Source organism: Mastigoproctus giganteus, chromosome 12 (assembly GCF_048544385.1).
Source record: "Mastigoproctus giganteus isolate SK-2022 chromosome 12, ASM4854438v1, whole genome shotgun sequence".
Classification (NCBI taxonomy): domain Eukaryota; kingdom Metazoa; phylum Arthropoda; class Arachnida; order Uropygi; family Thelyphonidae; genus Mastigoproctus; species Mastigoproctus giganteus.
In genome coordinates, this window is record NC_143586.1 from 126,205,917 (window position 1) to 126,225,165 (window position 19,249).

Consider the following 19,249-nt stretch of genomic DNA (forward strand, 5'->3'; position numbering starts at 1 on the left):
CGAATCAGTTTTCATATATTGCCTTGTCCTCAGTTCCATCTATGGCATTTGAAATGCCACACTTCTTAAATGACTTGACAACAATCTCAATCTTGATATTATCCAAGGATCTTTTCACCCAGGTACAAACTTCTCCTATAGTTGGTTTCTTCACCCTTCCTGCTGGTGTCAAATTGTCCCCAGAAGACTTCATCCATTGGTTCCATTCGTCTCTCATGGCAGCTTTGAAGGGTTTGTTAATGCTGACATCAAGTGGTTGGAGCTGGGATGTCAAGCCTCCAGGTATGACATCAAGTTTTGTTTTTTGCTCTGCAGCAATCTTCTTTGTATTATTTGTTATGTGTGCCCTGAACTGATCAAGCACCAATAGGGCAGGTTTGCATAAGAGCCCACCTGGTCTCCTGCTCCAAACATTCTCAAACCAGATCTTCATCCCATCTTGATCCATACAACCCTTGTCATGAACGTGGACAATCCCTCTTCGAGGAATGTCTTCTTTTGGCATTGTTTTGCCTTTGAAAATCAGCATAGGAGGCAGCTTGGTTCGGTTGGCAGAACAAGCTAGAACAACTGTATAATGGCTCTTTTCATGTCCACTTATCTTCACAGTTACAGTTTTCACCCCCTTCTTATCAACAGTTCTGTTACTTGAGACATCAAATTGAAGGGGGACTTCGTCCATATTTGCAATCTGTCCCAACTCAAACTGATGTGTCTTCCGACATTGAATGACAAACCGATGAAATTCAAGGACCTTCTGCTCACAGCTTTCAGGCATCTTTTGGGCAAGTCTGGTGCATGTACGCATGTTTAGTCCATTCTGTTTCATGAACCTGAAGCACCAATTGTGTCCTCCTTTGAAATCAGTAACTTCTTTTTCATCAGCAATTCTTCTTGCCTCATGCAGAACCATCTTTGTGGACACAGGAATTCCAATTGCCCTCTGCTCCTCAATCCATATCTTCAATTCCCTCTCTAAATCAGGCCATTTTGCTGACTTGCCTCTAATGGCCTTCTTCTGCCGTGGCGTTTTTAGTAGGGTTTCTTCTTCCCTAGCCAGCCTCGGATTGTTTTCTCAGTTGGAGGAGGACCAAACTTACGTTCAGCAGCATGATTTCCATTCACTTTTGCAAACTGGATCACTTTTAACTTGAATTCAGCACTGTACTAAAATCTTTTCTGAGCCATTTCTGGGCAGAATGGGGCAAAACATAACCTAATATACCTGTAACAAGTGCGAAACAATGAGAGCAAAGGCAACAAGCGTGAAAAAGTGGGAAATGCAAGTAAAAAAATCTACAACCACTGAATAAGACGCACCCAGTTTTTAGACCCCAAATTTTTCGAAAAAAGGTGCGTCTTATACATGGGGAAATACGGTAAATGCCAGAAAAGTGTCATGTTGTATGTATAGTATTGTGTTGCACTCCATTGTTGTGGTCTTACATTTGGCAGCAGGAACCCACGATGGGGTCCCACATTGCCTGCAAACACCGCTAGGCAAGTAACCAAGCTGCCCATTATTCTCTGGCTGGTATCCATCAAAGTCGCCTGAGCTTCCTGAACGGAGACCAAGTAAAAAAAAAAGTAGAATGTGGTTAGTAGAAACTATTATATTAGGGTCACCTGGAAAGTTACTTTCAACTACCCATGTGTATTGTTTCTGCAAATTGCATACATCTTCTGGTTGATTTACCTGCTTTGCTAGATGAAAAACCTTGCTAACTATGCCTGAGACTGACTAACTCAGCCAAGCAGTGAAAAAAAAAGTCCATAAAAGTTCCTCAATTCAGCGATGAGATTCAAACCCAGGCCTTTTCCACCTGGTGTGGGGAGGACAATGACGATACCACTGTGTAACAGCACAGACAATATGGTTAGTACCGGGTGTACAGAAGTGGGTGAAAGTAAGAGTAAGGGATTATAGGTGAAGGCATTCCCTAAGTAGACAGTGGAGCATTTGCTCTGTCAGGCGAAAAGAGAGAATGGAAGCCACACATCAAGAGTGCTGAATGTAACCACCAGTTGCGGTAGAGTGGTACAGACCACCAGAACCTACCCAGCTCCAGATCGGTCCAGTAACAATTTTTTTTTCCTCTCTTTTCTTTGAATGATCCCAAAACACGCATTCAATATGAGTTATTGTGGCCCACCTTCCCATGGTGCAGACGGACATTGGCAGGCTTTCCAAATGATTGCCTTTTGGTGACAAAGTAGCCAGAACAATTAACGAAACACAATGCACAAACATAATACAGTAAACCCTGGCTATTCGCGGCGGTTATGTTCCTGAGAAATGCCGCGAATACCAAAAACGCGAATACTGAGTTATGGCTCCCATAGTAATAAAGGGGTTCCGTTCCAAAGTATGAAGGTGCCTTCGTAACCAGGTGGGAAGGAGCAGCAGTGCGTAGCACACGCTTCTTGATTAGACAGGGATTCGAGCCTGTCACCACCAAATACGGAAGATGCAGAAAGGTCGGGGAATGACCACCGCATATCCCGGAGCAATATGGCCTTAGTTGCTAATGCTCCTAAAACACAAATAACAATAACCAAAGTATGAAATATATAAGAAAAACTGGTCTAAAATTTTGTCTATTTATGTATTATATGTACCTTCATAATATGACTATGTACATAGATAGTACAAAATGAAATGCATGCATATGACATCGAAATGAAAATAAGAAACAATTTAATATTAAATGTAATATTTATTAGAAATTTCAAACAAATCTTTTAAACCAGCGCCTTCGCTATAGCTAAAATACTTATGCCGCCAATGCTATCACCAGTTTTGCTGATAAAGGAGTTTTGATAAAGTGTTGATAAAGGAGTTTTGCCTTTTCACGAATGATGAGCGAACGTAACGGAATTTTATTTTGAGTTCGGTCTTCTATCCACAGATTTAAAGCTTTTTCCATTTTATCTAATTTAAAATCACAAGTTACAGAGCAAATTTTTGAAGCAATTAGGACGTTTTCACGGACACTATGGCAGATTTTTTCTTCCGAATTTTTGATTGATCGTGCCGTTGACTCATTGATTTTATAATGTTTTGTCACTGAGAAGACACTATCACCATTAGAAATTTTGTCCAATAACTTAATTTTATTCGCTAATATCATCACCTTCTTTGATTTTTTCACATTTCCCTTGTTATTCGTAGCCATATTTTTGTACGGGTTAGAAAGAACTTGTCCACAATAAAGTCACTTTCTTCCGTTAACACACTCGAAAAAGTCTGTTTTACACTGCAAAACGGTAGATTTATCACTTTTGTAAGCATATAAATTTATAAATTGATAAATTTATTCAATTTATAAACATAAATTAAAAGCAAACGACGAAACCTTCCATGGCAAGCACATAACACATACTGAACAAGGATTAGCGACAAACATCTACGCTTGCGATTTTGTCACACCTCTCCCCCCACCCATTGGGCACCTCCGTAGCCAGGTGGGAAGGAGCAGCCGTGCGTAGCATACGCTTCTTGATTAGACCGGGGTTCGAGCCCGTCACCACCAAATACGGAGGATGCGGAAAGGTCAGGGAATGACCACTGCATATCCCGGAGCAATATGGCCTTAGTTGCTAATGCTCCTAAAAATCAAATAACAATAACATCCCTCTACCCACTGAGCTCTGTTTTGGCCGGGAAAGATAATTTTAGCCACGCCCATGTTTTTTTATGGCAGAAAATATTCACGGCACTTTAAAATTCACATTTTTTTAGGTTTTATTTTATATTAAATCAGCGACCGCGAATACAGATACCGCGAATAGCGGGGATTTACTGTACTGTATTACAGATTTCATTTATGGCCGCCTTCTTACACGTGCTGTTCATCGCTCTGTGAAAATGTGTCTGGATTATGCATTTTAAGTTTAGTATGGTAATTTAATTTAGTATGGTAGGTAAATTCTTGTGTACTGAAGTTTACCTACATCAGTGGATCACAGTGGTGAGATTTGTTTTCAGTTTTATTGGGTGAGATAGTGCATTTAAACTCGTTTTTGATTCAACACTGGCAACAATGTGTCACCTCACCATGGCAGCATTGTTCTAGTGTGAGAGAGTGCATTCCACTTATTTCCCTGCCACTGCATTTGAACTGCACTCTTGACTGGGGAGGGTGACCACCTGTGTTATATATTGAATCACAATTTAACAGAAAGAATATGAGAACTAGAACCTGTAGTGTCTGCTAAGGAAAATATGTTTAATCTAAATTTTAAGCATTCATATTCCAGTTAATTAAGAGTCAAAACCAACAGCGGGCTTAATGTTCATTCAACGCAGCCGAACCAAGTGATATTCTGCTTAAGGCAACACGTCACTTAAGCTCCTGGCAAGGTCAAGTGGCGACAGGGTTAGTGATTTTCTCCCCCAATCCTCCCACTTTCTCCTCTAGTCATTGAACGGAAGAAGTTCACTACCACTAAAGTTACTGAACAATGATTTCCAAATTTCTAATGTGCTTCCCCCACCACCCACCCCACGTGGAACCTAAAATGTTAAAGACGCGATTGATAACCATGCACCATAGACAGAAATAACATCACTGTCGCATTTGCTGACCCAAAACCTACTAAACATAGTCCCAGCTCCCTGGTGTTCTCCCCCCCCCTCTTCAGTGACCTGTGGGGTGAGCTGAAACTCTGACATGCCATATCTCGGCTTGGACTTGTGCTACGAACTTGTAGTCAACACCATTTGCAATCTTGTGAATCACTTTCCACAACGGTACGCATTACATTCGTTTATCTGGAATAGCTCGGTAATCCAAATTTTGGTTCAAGATGCCACAAGATACTGATAGCAACACCGCCCAAATAAACACTGCTCCGCAGGAAACAGCAGGAAGTACTCTATTGGAAACTGTGCAGCTTGAGTATACAGAGGAAACGAACTCCGCACCCAAGAGGAAAAATAATAAAAAACAGGTCGTCGAACAGAGTGACAGAGAGACGAGAAGCCATCAAGGAATGAGGAAGTCAGAACATCCTCTGCTCTCAAGCAGAAAATACCGACAATGTAAACATAGAGTCGATATGTTTACATAGTGACTCTATGTAAACACAATCACTAGATCTGACTCTCCCAGAGGGGGTGGTACTGGAAAAGACCCTCTCCCTCATGACAACCTCCTGTTAGAGAACCTCCTGTTAGAGAACCTCCTGAAAGATACTAGCAACAGAATAACTACTGGACTTCAAGGAAAAATAGTGTCCATCTGGACAAAGCTGAAGACAGTTCTACTACAAACCAACCTAGAGTGCGAAACAGCTAAAGCGAAACTGGAGGCCTTCCAATCTGTGGGAGCAGCCCAAATGCCACAGCGTGCTCCCTCGTATGCGCAAGCGCTGAGGACCCGACCGATTGCTGACCCAACTGCAACTGTGACTACAGCGATGAAACGCAGGACCCTCCTGCCAACACCAGATTTGGTAATACTGCGCCCGACCTCCACAGACGAAAACAGTACCAGCGAGCAGGTCAAAAATCCAGTAGTCACAAAGTTGGCAGACGACTTCAGAGATACCAAAATAAAATCGGTAAGGAAGATCCGAAACGTAGGGATTATCATCGAGACTCAAGCAAAAGAGGACGCAACAAAAATCCTACAAAATGAGAAGATTCAAACACTCAGACTTGAAGCCCTACACCCTAGACACAAAGAACCTAACATCAGAATATATAACCTCGACAATGATCTGACACCAACTGCTCTCCAGGAGGAACTATATAACAGAAACCTCCAGCATGCACATCCGGAAGAAGAACCTGCCAACTTGATTATTCCCAAGTTCAAGATGAAAGCCAGAACAGGAAATACTTACCACTGGGTTGTCAAGTTGTCACCAGCAGCCTGCGTCACGCTTAGCCAGAACGACAGAGTGTTTATAAACTGGGGCAGTCACCACTTTAGGGAACATGTTGCTGTCCCTAAGTGTTTCAGATGTTGCCGGTTTGGGCATACCACTCATACCTGTGCCCAAACCCAACCCACTTGTGGCCACTGTGCAGAACGTGGCCACAACTTCAACACGTGTCCAAATAAAGACAAACCGCCGACCTGTGTAAATTGCAAATTCCATAAACTACCAGCAGAGCACTCAGGGACAGCGAATGTCCAGTGTACTGTAAAGCAAAGAGCACTTTCCAAATGAGACTAGATTATGGCCACACGCCCTAAATCCTATAACATCAACAGGGTAAAATTCATACAACTGAATGCACAACGGTCCAAAATAGTAGCAGTGCAGCTCACAAAGAAGGCGAACGAGGCAAATCTCGACGTATTCCTCATCCAGGAGCCATATGCATATCACATATGGCTCCTGGATGAGGAATATCACATAGGGAGGTCAGGGGTTACCCCCCTGGCCTATAAGATAGTGCAGGATAACAGAGAAACACCCTCCGAATCAATATTGATTCGGAATCCAAATATAGCAGCAACAAAACTAACCAACTACTGCACATCCTGGGCTGCATGTTCCCATATTATCACACCCCTGGGTGAACTTTATGCGGTATCGCTATACTGTCACCCAGGTGAAGATATACTACCAGTAACCAGATATCTGAGGAGCCTCCAGACAGACTTCCCAAACAGTAAAATTGTTGTGGGAGCGGATGTGAATTGCAGGTCCCCAGCGTGGTTCAGCGAGACCACAGATAGACGTGGAGTACAGAACTGGCAACAACTTGAAGACTACTTAGCGAATAGTCTGTACACAGTCCTCAACCGGCCAGACAATCTGGCAACATTCTCTAGTTCGATGGAGGAGGCCACAATCGATGTCTCTCTGGCTACCAGATCCCTAGCTGGCCACCTAACCATGGACCGTCCAATAAAGCTGGACCACGTCGGACCACAGGGCCATCACGTTTGAGCTCCAGCGCTCCCTTAGTCGACACCAAGCAGTGAGGCAGACACAGCCAAGATATGCCATAGAGAAGGTGAATTGGACACTCTTCCAAGCCACACTGACCACAGCAGCCCAATCACTGAACATCATTGGACTCAGCCCGGATCAGCACCAGATTACGGTAGCTGGTCTCATCACTGAAGCTGCCAACACCTCTATTAAAAAGAAAAACCCAACCCCGGGGGCTGTACCCTGGTGGTCTCCAGAGCTACAGAGGCTTAGGCAGGAGGTGCACAGGAGAAGGAAACTCTTCCAGCAGGCAAGGTGCTCCCAACCAGCAGTGGAAGTGGAGGCACTAAGACAGAACTTCTGAGATGCAAGGAACCTGTACACAGCAACCATACACCAGCGCAAGATGCGCAGTTGGGAACACCTTGTTTCTACCACTGGGAATGATAACCCCTGGGGTGTGGTATACAGAGTAACCACAAACAAATTCCCCAGGGGAGAGACCAAACCAGTGACGAGGACACGGCAGGGTACTTATACCCGAACCTGGCATGAAACAATTATTAACATCATGGACACCATGTTTCAAGACCATCTTGCCCCATCTACCCCAGAGCAGATAACCCTCTGTGCGGACAATGAAACCTACTGCATGACTGCAACGGAAGACCCTTTCACCAAACTTGAACTGGAAACAGCTGCCACGAGGATTAGAAACAAGAAGTCTCCTGGTTCTGATCTTTTGGAGCCAGAGATTGTCAATAAAGCCGTCGAAACCATTCCAGAGGTGCTTCTTAACCTATACAACCACTGCCTCAAAGAAGGCCTGTTCCCCAAGGCCTGGAAAACTGCAAACTTGTGCCTCATTCCCAAAATTCCCAACAAACAACTGGACTTTCCTGGGTCATACAGACCCATAGCACTGTTATCAGTCCTGAGCAAGCTCTTTGAGCACTTATTAAGAAACAGAACAGGGATCCACTACATTGCAGCCGGCCTACAGTCACCCCGACAATATGGATTTAGGAAGGGATGCTCAACCTTGGATGTCCTGGAAAATATTACTAATGCTGTAACTACCTCAGATCAGAAATACTTTCTGGTCGTAGCAATAGACTTTGCTGGGGCGTTTGACACTTTATGGTGGCCAAGCGTCCTGGCCCGACTCCGGAAGGCCGACCTGCCATCAAATCTATATCAAGTCATCAAATCCTACCTGTCGAATAGGTTCGTGACAGTCAGAGCACCATATTGTTCAGTACCAAGAGAAGTATTCAGAGGATGTCCACAGGGCTCAATCCTGGGTCAACTCCTATGGAACTTAGTTCTAGACGGCTTTTTGAACCTGGAACTCGGCGACATCGTTCCCCTAGCCTATGCAGATGATGTGGTTCTGATGCTGCCTGGGGGATCTAGGGAGCAACTGGAGAACACTGCCAACAGAGCAATAGAAACTCTAGAGGACTGGGCTAACAACAATAACTTGAATATCTCATCCTCGAAGACAAGATCTATATTATTAAAAGGAGCCCTAGACACCAGATGACCCCCTCAAATCAAGATACAAGGTAACACAATTAAGCTTACCACCGAATTAAAGCACCTTGGAGTCATACTAGACAAGAACCTGAGCTTTACACCATATATAGTGCACTTACAGAAGAAAATTAGAGGATACTTCGCACTTTTTGCACGAATCACACGCAAGGAATGGGGTTTGAGGAGGAAAACCCTCAGCCTCTACTATAAAGCTATTTTCCTGCCAGCAATTACATATGCTGCTGGAATATGGTATCGCAAGGCTACCACTGCAGTGAACTGGAAAAAATTGGAGACTATGCAGCGACACATACTCATAACCATCTCGAGAGTATGTAACACTAAGTACCCACGCACTCCAGACCCTAACGGGATCCCTCCCTCTGGACCTGGAGATTGTTAAGCATGGGCTACTCTATCAACTGACCAAAGGCATAACGGCAACATGCCTCAACTACACCATAGATCTGTCAAATGATCCCAAAGTAGAAAGGAACCATCTCTCCGCTTACCTCCAACAAACTTGGCAGGCCCGCTGGGAGACCTCCAGCAAAGGTGCAATAGCTAGAAAATTTCTACCCAACATACGGCTGGTATACCCGAATTATCCACCATGGCTCTCACCAGGACTCTACACCACCTACCTGCTGACGGGACACGGGGCCAATAGAGACAAACTACAAGGATTTGGACTGAGTGATACACCATTTTGCCTCTGTGGTGAACGTGAAACGTGGGAGCACCTAATGTACACTTGCCCACTATATGAGGACCTCTGTCTTCATTACTAGAACACAGCTTAACCTCCGTAATCAAGAAGACCTCGCCATAACTGAAGTTAACACATACAAGGCATTCGCGCAGCTGGCCCAGGACCTCTTCACAAGGTGAAGGACGCTCCCACAGCCTCAACCACTGCAGTAAACAACCATGCCGTGCAGACCAGCAGAATGTCTACACAACCACGGAAACCTTCCCAGATGATGAACTGACACCAGGGTGAAACAACCAAAGAATTAAACCTCACAACTGAGTCTACCTGAAGTCACATGTTGTTGTTGTTGTTGTTATTTGGTTTTTAGGAGCATTAGCAACTAAGGCCATATTGCTCCGGGATATGCGCATCCTTTCCGCATCCTCCGTATTTGGTAGTGATGGGCTCGAACCCCGGTCTAATCAAGAAGTGTGTGCTATGCACTGCTGCTCCTTCCCACCTGGCTATGGAGGCGCCCCCTGAAGTCACAATCTTTATGACTACCGACAGATGTATCCACCTGACGTGACAATCTCATTCAATACATGAACATGACATGAATAAGGTAACTGGACCTGACCTGGAAGTGACCAAATAAAAAAAATAATAATAATAATAAAATAAACAAATAAATAAATAAAAATAATATAAAAGAAATCACAGTGACAACCCGATTAGACAACCTCATCCAGGCGCCTCCGTAGCCAGGTGGGAAGGAGCAGCAGTGTGTAGCACACGCTTCTTGATTAGACCGGGGTTCGAGCCCGTCACCACCAAATATGGAGGATGCGGAAAGGTCAGGGAATGACCACCGCACATCCCCGGAGCAATATGGCCCTAGTTGCTAATGCTCCTAAAAACCAAATAACAACAACAACAACCTCATCCAGCACAGGCATTTGACAACCTGATCAAGACAACAAGACTACCATGCAAGGGCTCAGAGAAATGACTGCAGCACATTGCTGCCACCTAGCCATATGGCGATCTGGGCTGGTGATCTTGACCAGCCTGCTTTCACTCCTATTCCTTGGCAGGGCCCCAGGGCTAATCTTGGAGACAATTCTGAACATATTGTATTTTGGCCGACTGAAAAAGTAAAAGGTTAGATTTAATTTTTGAAATTTCTAGTTGTGTGCTGATTTATATTGTTCTTTGCACGAGTTGTAAATTATAGATTAGTAGCCCTACGTCCACGTTGTCTGGGGCGGGCGGTACGGGGTGAATCCCCTGCCGGCTGAACGGGCTGAACTGGTGCAGAGGGTTTCAGGAAAAATCTATTTTTGTATTTACGTGCCCTTTCTCATTGTCCTAAGTTCTGGGACCCCGGTCCGTTTAACTTGGACCGGGGATTGTTTTTAAAGTTTTAAAGTTTAGATTTGCATTAGAAATTGAATCGTTGTATTGCTGACTCCTTGCTCTTTGATATTGTATATATTAACCACCTGTCACTGTTGACATCTGGTTTTTAAGTGTGTATATAGTGTTCGCATTTTATTTATACAATGTCGTCAAGTAGTAGTGATTTGGATCCAATGAGCCAAGAAGTAATGTCAGCTGCTTCAGAGTTGACTGAAGAAGAGCGAGATGAAATCACACAAAGTATCTTTTCTCAGGCTCAAGATTTAGCAGAAATAGAAGTCCTTGCTAATAGCTCTCAGGTTGGAACACCAGTGAAGTGCATATCCCCATCGGATGCTGAAGCTTCACAGATAATGCAGACTGTATCAACCGCTTCTCAACAAAATGCTCAAAAGAAAAAAAGGTCGAAAGGAAACGAGTCAGATGTTAGTATAACAAAAAGATCCTTAAAGAAAAAGCAAAAGAAGGATGAAAAGATAAAGTCAAAACATGAAGAGTTTCAGTATGTCCATAATCAGCAAGATCGATTACATACCTTTCTTTGAGATAAATTAAGCAAGGTACCACCGCCTCTATAAGAATTATATTGGAAATGTGGGACCAATTAGAGGCTAAAGCATACGATGTTTTCACAGAGAACATACTGTTAAAAGAAAGACTCAAGAAAAAGGATGAAAGAAGTAAAAAAGACTCATATGTGAAAGTTGTAAAAAAGAATATTGAGTTTCAGGAGAAACCATCAAAAAAGATTATATTGAAAGCGGTATCGCAAAAATACCGAACAAGTGAGCAAGTAAAAGAAGATGTGTTGAAAGAAATCCGCCCTATTCTGACAGATGTGAAAGTTAAAAACATAAGAACAATAAGAGATAGAGGTGTTATTGTGGAAACAGCAACTGATGACGATATCGCTAAGATCAAAGGTTGTTCCAAGCTAGATACGCTGGGATTAAAAAGTATGGTTCCAAGATCTATTTTGCCAAAAGTTGTCATCTTTGATGTTGTAAAGGGAATGAAGAAAGAAGACCTTCCTAAAGAACTATAGTTAAAGAATTTTAGTGAAATGAGAATGAGTGAAAAGAAATGTTGTGAAGGAATTCAAGCACTAACAATAAATAAAACAAAAGACAAGGACACTGAGAACTGGATTGTCCAATTTAGTGCAAGTGTATGGAAAAGGGTGAAGTGCAGATCAAGGTTGTTAATTGGTTGGTCAGCTAACAGGTTTAAGGAGATCTTCCCAGTAACTCAATGCTACAAATGCATGATGTACGGCCATGTAGCAAAATATTGTAAAAAAGAAGCGAAGTGTGGTCACTGCGGTGAAGTTAAGCACTCGTATAAAGAATGTCCAAATAAAAATAAACAACCAAGATGCTGTAATTGTAAAAGGAATGGTGTTGAAGCGGATCATGCCGCTATAAGCAAAAATTGTCAAGAATACAGCAAGGCTATAGAAATTTATAAAAGAAATATTAATTATGGCTAAAATAAAAATCTTACAGTTAAACGCCCAAAGAGCCAAAAGTGTTGCACTACAAGCAAATTATATTATGGAGAAAAGGGATATTGCGGTGGCACTTCTTCAGGAGCCATATGCAGTTGCAGAGCAGGTAAGATGTTACCCGAGATCATATAGAGTCATCTCGGGGGGGGAGTATTACCCAATGCGACAATAATTGTTCGGAACAAACATATAGTTGTTACAAAAGTGGCAACTTTATGTAACAAGAATGCAGTATGTACTGAACTCATTGGGGACTTCGGTAGGCTCTATATGGTGGCTCTGTATTGCCAACCTTCTGAAAGTTTAGAAGTAAGTCTAACGTATCTAGAGAAGTTGCATAGACTATTGGGCTCTGAGAGGATGGTCATTGCGGTAGATACCAATTCCAATTCTCCACTCTGGGGCAGTGAAAATTCTGATGACAGAGGGAATTTGCTGGAGGAGTATATAGCTGCAACTGGGTTGGAGGTGATTAATGAATTGGGACATCCTCCAACGTATAATACTGTACATGGCACTTCATATATAGATGCTACTTTTGCTTCTGGTGCAATAAGAAATAGAATAAAGAACTGGAGAGTTGTTGAGAACTTGACTACGAGTGACCACAACGCGATTCTGTATGATATTGATTCGCAGGATTCGATACGAAATTGGAATAAAATAGAAAGATTTTTAATAATGGATGCTGCATGGCCAAGGTTTATTGAAAATTATAATAATTTAATGAGACGAGTTTGCTGGGATGACCTAACAGCTGACGATCATGTTAAAGAACTGACAAATGTTATTACGCAAGCTTGCACTCGAAGTATGAAGAAACGAAATACTACTTCCAGACCAGTCTTTTGGTGGACTAACGAGTTGACGATTCTAAGGAAGGAGGTCAATCAACTGAGAAGATTATGTCAAAGGCAAAGAAGGAACTGTAATATTGATTTAGTTAGAATTTATGTTGAGCAATATAAAGAGAAAAGACGAAATTATGTTCTGACTGTTAATAAATCTAAAATAAGTCATTGGAAGAAATATATTGAAGAGCAAGGATCCAAAGATCCTTGGGAAATTTTAAAAATAATTAATAACAAAAAGAGTCTTTTGGACATAACCACAACTATTGGAAACGAGAATGAACAAACTTTGAACTGGGAACAATCTGTGAACAGGATATTGGACGATCTGTTTCCGCAATTAGAAAACCAAGAGCAAGCATTGAATAGTTTAAGCCAAGAAATTTACGAAGAAGGTGAAGAAAGTGATTTTACACTGGATGAAGTATATGCGGCAATCAATCGAGCAAAAAATAATAAGACGCCGGGCCTTGATGGGATTGAAGTTGCCGTGATGAAGAAAGCATTTGAACTCACTCCGGAGGCATTTGTGAAAATGTATAACAAATGTATAAAGGAGGGTGTCTTCCCTGGGGCCTGGAAGGACGCACACGTGAAACTGATAATAAAAGGAACAGATAGATTATTAAACGAGACTGGTGCATACCGACCCATTGCTCTCCTTCCGGTGCTGGGCAAAGTATATGAAAGACTTTGTGTAAGTCGTCTAATGATTAGATATGAAAGTAAGTCTATGTCCTCTGAGCTTCAGTTTAGATTTAAAACGGGGAAAAGTACAGAGGACGCTATATATAGACTAGTCCGCACTGTTGAGGGAAGCAGTGATAGGTATGTTCTGGCCGTTTTTATTGACTTCCATGGTGCTTCTGACAGGCTCTGGTGGGTGAGCATCCTATCCAGGATAAGAGAAATTGGTTGCCCTAAAAACTTATATCAAGTTTGTGAGAATTATTTTAAAGAAAGGAAAGTGATCATTAGAAATAATTATAGAGAGATCATCAGGCCTATGTACCAGGGATGCCCACAAGGCTGAGTAATCGGTCCATATGTATGGAATATGGTGCTCGATACTTTTCTCCAAAATAGATTTGAAGGGGTAAGTATGATAGCGTATGCGGACGACTTAGTGATGTTAATCAGTGCCAATTCTCGCTCCCAACTGGAGATCAGAGCGGATAAAGCACTGAGTTCGTTGAACAGCACATGGTCTAAGTTGAATAAATTAGAAATCTCTAAGGGAAAAACTGTCCAGATACTAATGAAAGGCAAGCTAAGTATGAATAGACATCCTACTGTACAATTAGAAGGTGAGCCAATACGCTATGTCAAGACAACAAAATACTTGGGTGTGCAGTTGGAGGAGCGGCTGTTCTTTACTGAGCACGTGCGATATATTAAAGATAAAACAAGATTGCTGTATGCTAAGATCCGGAGGGTAGTAAGGACAGACTGGGGCATAAAATGACGCTCTCTAAATATGTTATATCAATGTTTATTTGTCCCAATACTTACTTACGCCTCCGGTGCATGGGTCCATCGAATAGACAAGACCAAGATACAAAAGCATCTTGTACAGGCGCAGAGATTCACCTTACTTGGGACAACGCACGCATGCAGTACTGTCTCCTCTGATGCACTCCAGGTCTTGGCAGGAAGAAAACCTGCCTATTTTGAAGTATTATTGAAAGGGCTAATATACTTTACTAAAAATAATATTAGAAGAACTATATTGGGAGTGACTTCCTGCCCTGATGAAGGACGTGAATATTCAAGAACTGAAGTCCGTGATGAGAAGAAAAGAATAATCATCGAGATTGTTGGTCTATGGCAAGCAAGTTGGGTAAATAGCGATAAAGGTAGGCAAACATGTATGTTTTTGCCTGATGTAAGAATGGTTGACAATAGATTAAAACCTTGGTTACAGTTTGGGCTAAGAGCGAGCTTCTTATTAACTGGACATGGTTTGAAATACAAGTTATTGTAACTTGGATTACATCACTCTGGATTATGTATTTGTGGAGAAAATGAAACTTCAAAACATTTGATGCTTGAATGTAATGTATACTTGGATATACGCAGGAGGTTGGAGATACTTGTAGGAGAGTTAGACGAGGATAGTCTGGGGGTCCTGTTCACAGATTATAATAATTTTGCTCTGTTTAACAATTTTGTTAATGATGTGTTTAATAAAAGAGCATTGATAGATAGTAGCGACCCACCTCCCCGTGGTAGGGACGGGAACTATGCTGATCAGGATACATAGAACCGGTCCAAATGTATTGCTCCTCAGAATAGGCTAAGTGGTCACAAAGTTTTCTGAGTTAGAATTTGAGTTCAAAATTTTAATTTATATTATTTAATTTGTTACCTAAGATTCAGATGCCAGGAAAATAAGATCCTAGCCATGGATGTGCTTCGGCACCGGTAATGGTAGGATCCGGTATTTCTAATGTATTCCTTGGCAGGGGGGAGAGATGGCTCGCTGTCTTCTCCTCCTCCTCCTCCTGCCATCCCCCTTTCCCCTCTGGTAGGGCATGGGCATGCCCCACTGACTGCAGGAGCCATCTACCCTATCGCCCCTTACTTCGCTTTCTTCCCCCAGCCTTCAGTCTCCCTACCCTTCTCTTTGACTATATACCGCGAAAGCCCTACACATCCAAATTTAAATTAGCACCAAAATTATTGCCTGCCCCATTAGGCCTCTAGAACTTGTCATTTTAGCGTACAGCCCCATGGTAATTTCGGGGAACAAACCCCACAGACTATCTAGTAATATCGATTTTGCAATTATGCCACCGCGATTATCTTTTTTTTTTTTTTTTTTTTTATAGGACCCAGCCGCTGAAATCCCAGGAAATTAGGCGCCAGGACCTGCCATTGTATAATAAATTTCAAGGTACACCTGGCTAGCCTCCTCGTTGGCATAGTACGGACAACGTCGGGTCCCATCAGGGGCTCGAAGGCCAATAGAACAATGGGCACAACATACGATCCACACACTTTTAAATCTCTGGTCTTGACAGAGTACTGTCCCTTGATGCAGCGAACACTCGCGGAGATGGGAGAAATTCCTGGTGCCGTTTGACCCTCAACATACTTTGTACTGTATTACACATTTCTGGTCTTTTACAGAGTGCTGTATTCATCACAGACTACCAAGGCGGAGCTAGAACAATTAACGAAACACACTGCACAAACATAATACTGTATTACACATTTCTGGTCTTTTACAGAGTTCTGTATTTATCACAGCCTACCAAGGAGGAGCTGAACTGGTCAGGTGACACCCTACATAAAATATTATACATGTCTACATGGCCCAATAACCAAATTAATTCAGCCAATAGCGATCCCTGCCTATTTATGTAGGATAACAGCCAAATAACAACCGAGTACAACAGTAGTAACCATGGAAGCATTTCAGAATGCGCAACTTGTCTTGCCTTGTCAGGAATGGGGTACCGAAGTCGATGAACGAAATAAGTTCCACTTCCCGTTGGCAAAAAAAAAAAAAAAACACTGAGGTACGGGTATAGTTGCCTTAGGAACAAAAATATTGGAAAGTGGAGCACTGATAAAACGATGCCTGCTCCAACGAATTCCGATGTTTTTCGTTAATGGGAAAGACCAAAATATGGCAAAGTACGAGTCCATGGACTCATCCTGCTGACTGTCAACAATGCACACTGGAGGTGTAATGATGTGGGACGTGTTTGGGCCTCTTGATATCACGTGAACAACATATCGATGCCAAAAGTTATCTGGAAACTTTCTGATCAGGTGGATCCCTTCATTGGTGCAGTGTATTCATATGTGAAGGGCTTATTACAACAGGTCACTGCACGATGTCATGAGTCCACAACTGTACAGAACTGATTCTACTAGGAATGTGAAAGTGGACTTGATGATCTGAAAGAGGTTCACTTACACGTTGTGTAAGTGATCCTCTTTCAGATCATCAAGCTCTCAAGTCATTCATAATTACATATTAAAACATAGCACGTTATTTTATGTATAGTACATAATTCACGTTTTTATTCATACTAATATAATAAAAGTAAAATAACTTAAGTAAAATACAATATTTCGTCCTCCGAATTTTCGAAAATTTGGACGAAAGAATGATGGGTTACTTAGGGCATGGATCCCTTTGCACAGGCAGTATGTATAATATATGCTAAAACATGTCAATTTTTTTTTAGTTAAACTGAACGTAACAAAAAATATTCTAAATTCATAACTTTCAGAATATTAAAATCTATTATTTGATATTAAAATAACGTGCAGAAGACATCTTATATTTCACTAGAAAATAAATACCTTGTACTGTTCCTTCCATGGATAATGTTCAATTCCACAGGAATGAGTCCAAGGATATACACCATATATTTCTCCATACTCCATAGAACAACTGAAATCGGGCCTGGGCATCTTCTGCCAATTGGGCATATTATAACACCTACCAGGAGATGTTCTACCGCCAGTAGGAGGAGGGGTTGTGAGAGTACTGGAAAGCGACTGTTTTTGTTGATCAGCACCACGAGATCGAGGTGGCGGAAAGGATTCAGGCATATGCAAAGGCAGTGGAGGAGGAGGCGGCGGTTGTTGCGATGAGGTACATAAAGGAACTTGAGGTAAATAACCATGCGAATGATAAAACTCATCACGACCGTATGGCATAATATCTATGCCGGTAATGCTACTCCCATGGTAATGATGATGAAAACAAGGGGGTGGGGAACAACACCAAGAGGTGCGATACGGAGGACCGAGGCCATGTGGAAAATATCCCTCACAGTAACGGCTTGGCGACATGCGGTAGTTTGGAGGTGAAGGGGAAGATCTGTACCCTTCATTTCCAGTAACTTTTTTAGTGTTAATTCTGGGAGGTACTGGTTTTCGTGGATAGTGGTGCCGGGAAAGGGGTGGAGGCGGAGGTGCAGGTGTCGAGAAATTCCGACATTTGGGTATTTCTGAATGTAACGTGCCCAGAAGTTCTCTGTTCTCTGCAATATGTGATAAAACTGGGCTTGAACTTACCCACTCAAATTCATCAGAAGCCAAACAACTCTCATTACCAATGGCTTCCTCTTCATCTTCTTCATCATCATCTTCTTCGTCCTCTCTCCTCATTGACGATCTAATTTCGCAATCTTTGGACGCTGAGTGACCAGAATTCGTTGTCCGAGAACAGTTACCTTCTACTTTCCTACTTCTCATTTTTGAAAAGTATTAATAGTCTCAAAGCGAGTTTAGTATTTAAACAAAATATGCAAACGGAAATATTTATAATCGTGCATTTTGTAAAAATCAATGCGCCCAGTATAAACGCTTTCTAAGCTGAAGCCGATCGACATCTCTGCAAAACAACATAACATCCTCCCTTTCTCCCACCAAACATATCAGTACATATAACGTAACCATATGCACTAGCATTATCGACGTGCAGTATACTCCTTTTACTTGTACATTATACAAATTTGACTTATAAGATTCATGAAGGTGGGAACCGGAAATAGGGCCAATGCAAACACATACTTAGCACCAACACAAGCTTTCCGCACACAAATAACAGCACTTCTACTACGATCTCGGTTTTGTTTATATCTTCTGGGCGAATCACTCAAAGAAGCCTTTTGTCTCAAAACAAGAAACTATTCAGACATCTGGTTAAAGAGGGGCGTGATTTCAACGTCACGTTTCTGACAAAGAGGAGCGTAAGAGCACAGACGCGTTCATGCCATTGCCAAAAGGGCAAAATTGACATGAAACGTCTAAAATGGGATGGGTGGGCATCGTTAAGAGCAGTTCGTAAGGATACGCGTTTTTCGCTGTAGTAGCTTAGAACTCAGTATACATACCACTAGCTTCACATAAGGGGGAGGGTACCAAGACGACGGTAATATGGAAGGATATTTGACGAGGAATGTTGTCTTGGCCCCGTTGTGTAAAGAGAGCGTCGCCAGGAAATGGGTGGAGATAAACACCAAGAATAAGTTGATGATGCTTTAACGGAGCTCAGATCCAAAGTAGTAAACTGTGCCCTACTCCCACATCAGCTGAGCACAAACTAAAAATATCTCCAACTCTTCTCATCTGGCGGGTAGCATGAAACAGATGGAGACTAGTGATACCTAAAATAGGCTCCTGATCTGTTTCTACACTAAAGAAAAAAAACTATTAGAGGTGGTGCTGTGAGTCAAACCTAGATTAAAAATATAAGCATTAATTGGCAAACATGGCCACCAATAAGATTTTCTGAGTTTCGTGTATAAATAAAGAGAAGCTTCGTTTAAGTATTAAATGGGGATCTCGTTAATTAACTAATTAGACCGTTTTTAT

At 42.1% G+C, this 19,249-nt stretch overlaps 1 protein-coding gene across 3 annotated transcripts in view; it reads right to left on the bottom strand.

Annotated features, from left to right (window-relative positions):
- The window catches only part of LOC150077402 (liprin-beta-1-like), a 400,264-nt gene extending 381,317 nt beyond the window's left edge, over nucleotides 1–18,947 (bottom strand). For all 3 annotated transcript variants that reach the window (XM_090386092.1, XM_090386090.1, XM_090386091.1), the window contains exon 1: nucleotides 17,228–18,947. In XM_090386092.1, coding sequence (XP_090242218.1) covers nucleotides 17,228–18,127 — 900 coding nt within the window. In that variant the 5' untranslated portion in view covers nucleotides 18,128–18,947. The remainder of the gene's footprint in view (nucleotides 1–17,227) is intronic.
- Nucleotides 18,948–19,249: the final 302 nt, after the last annotated feature.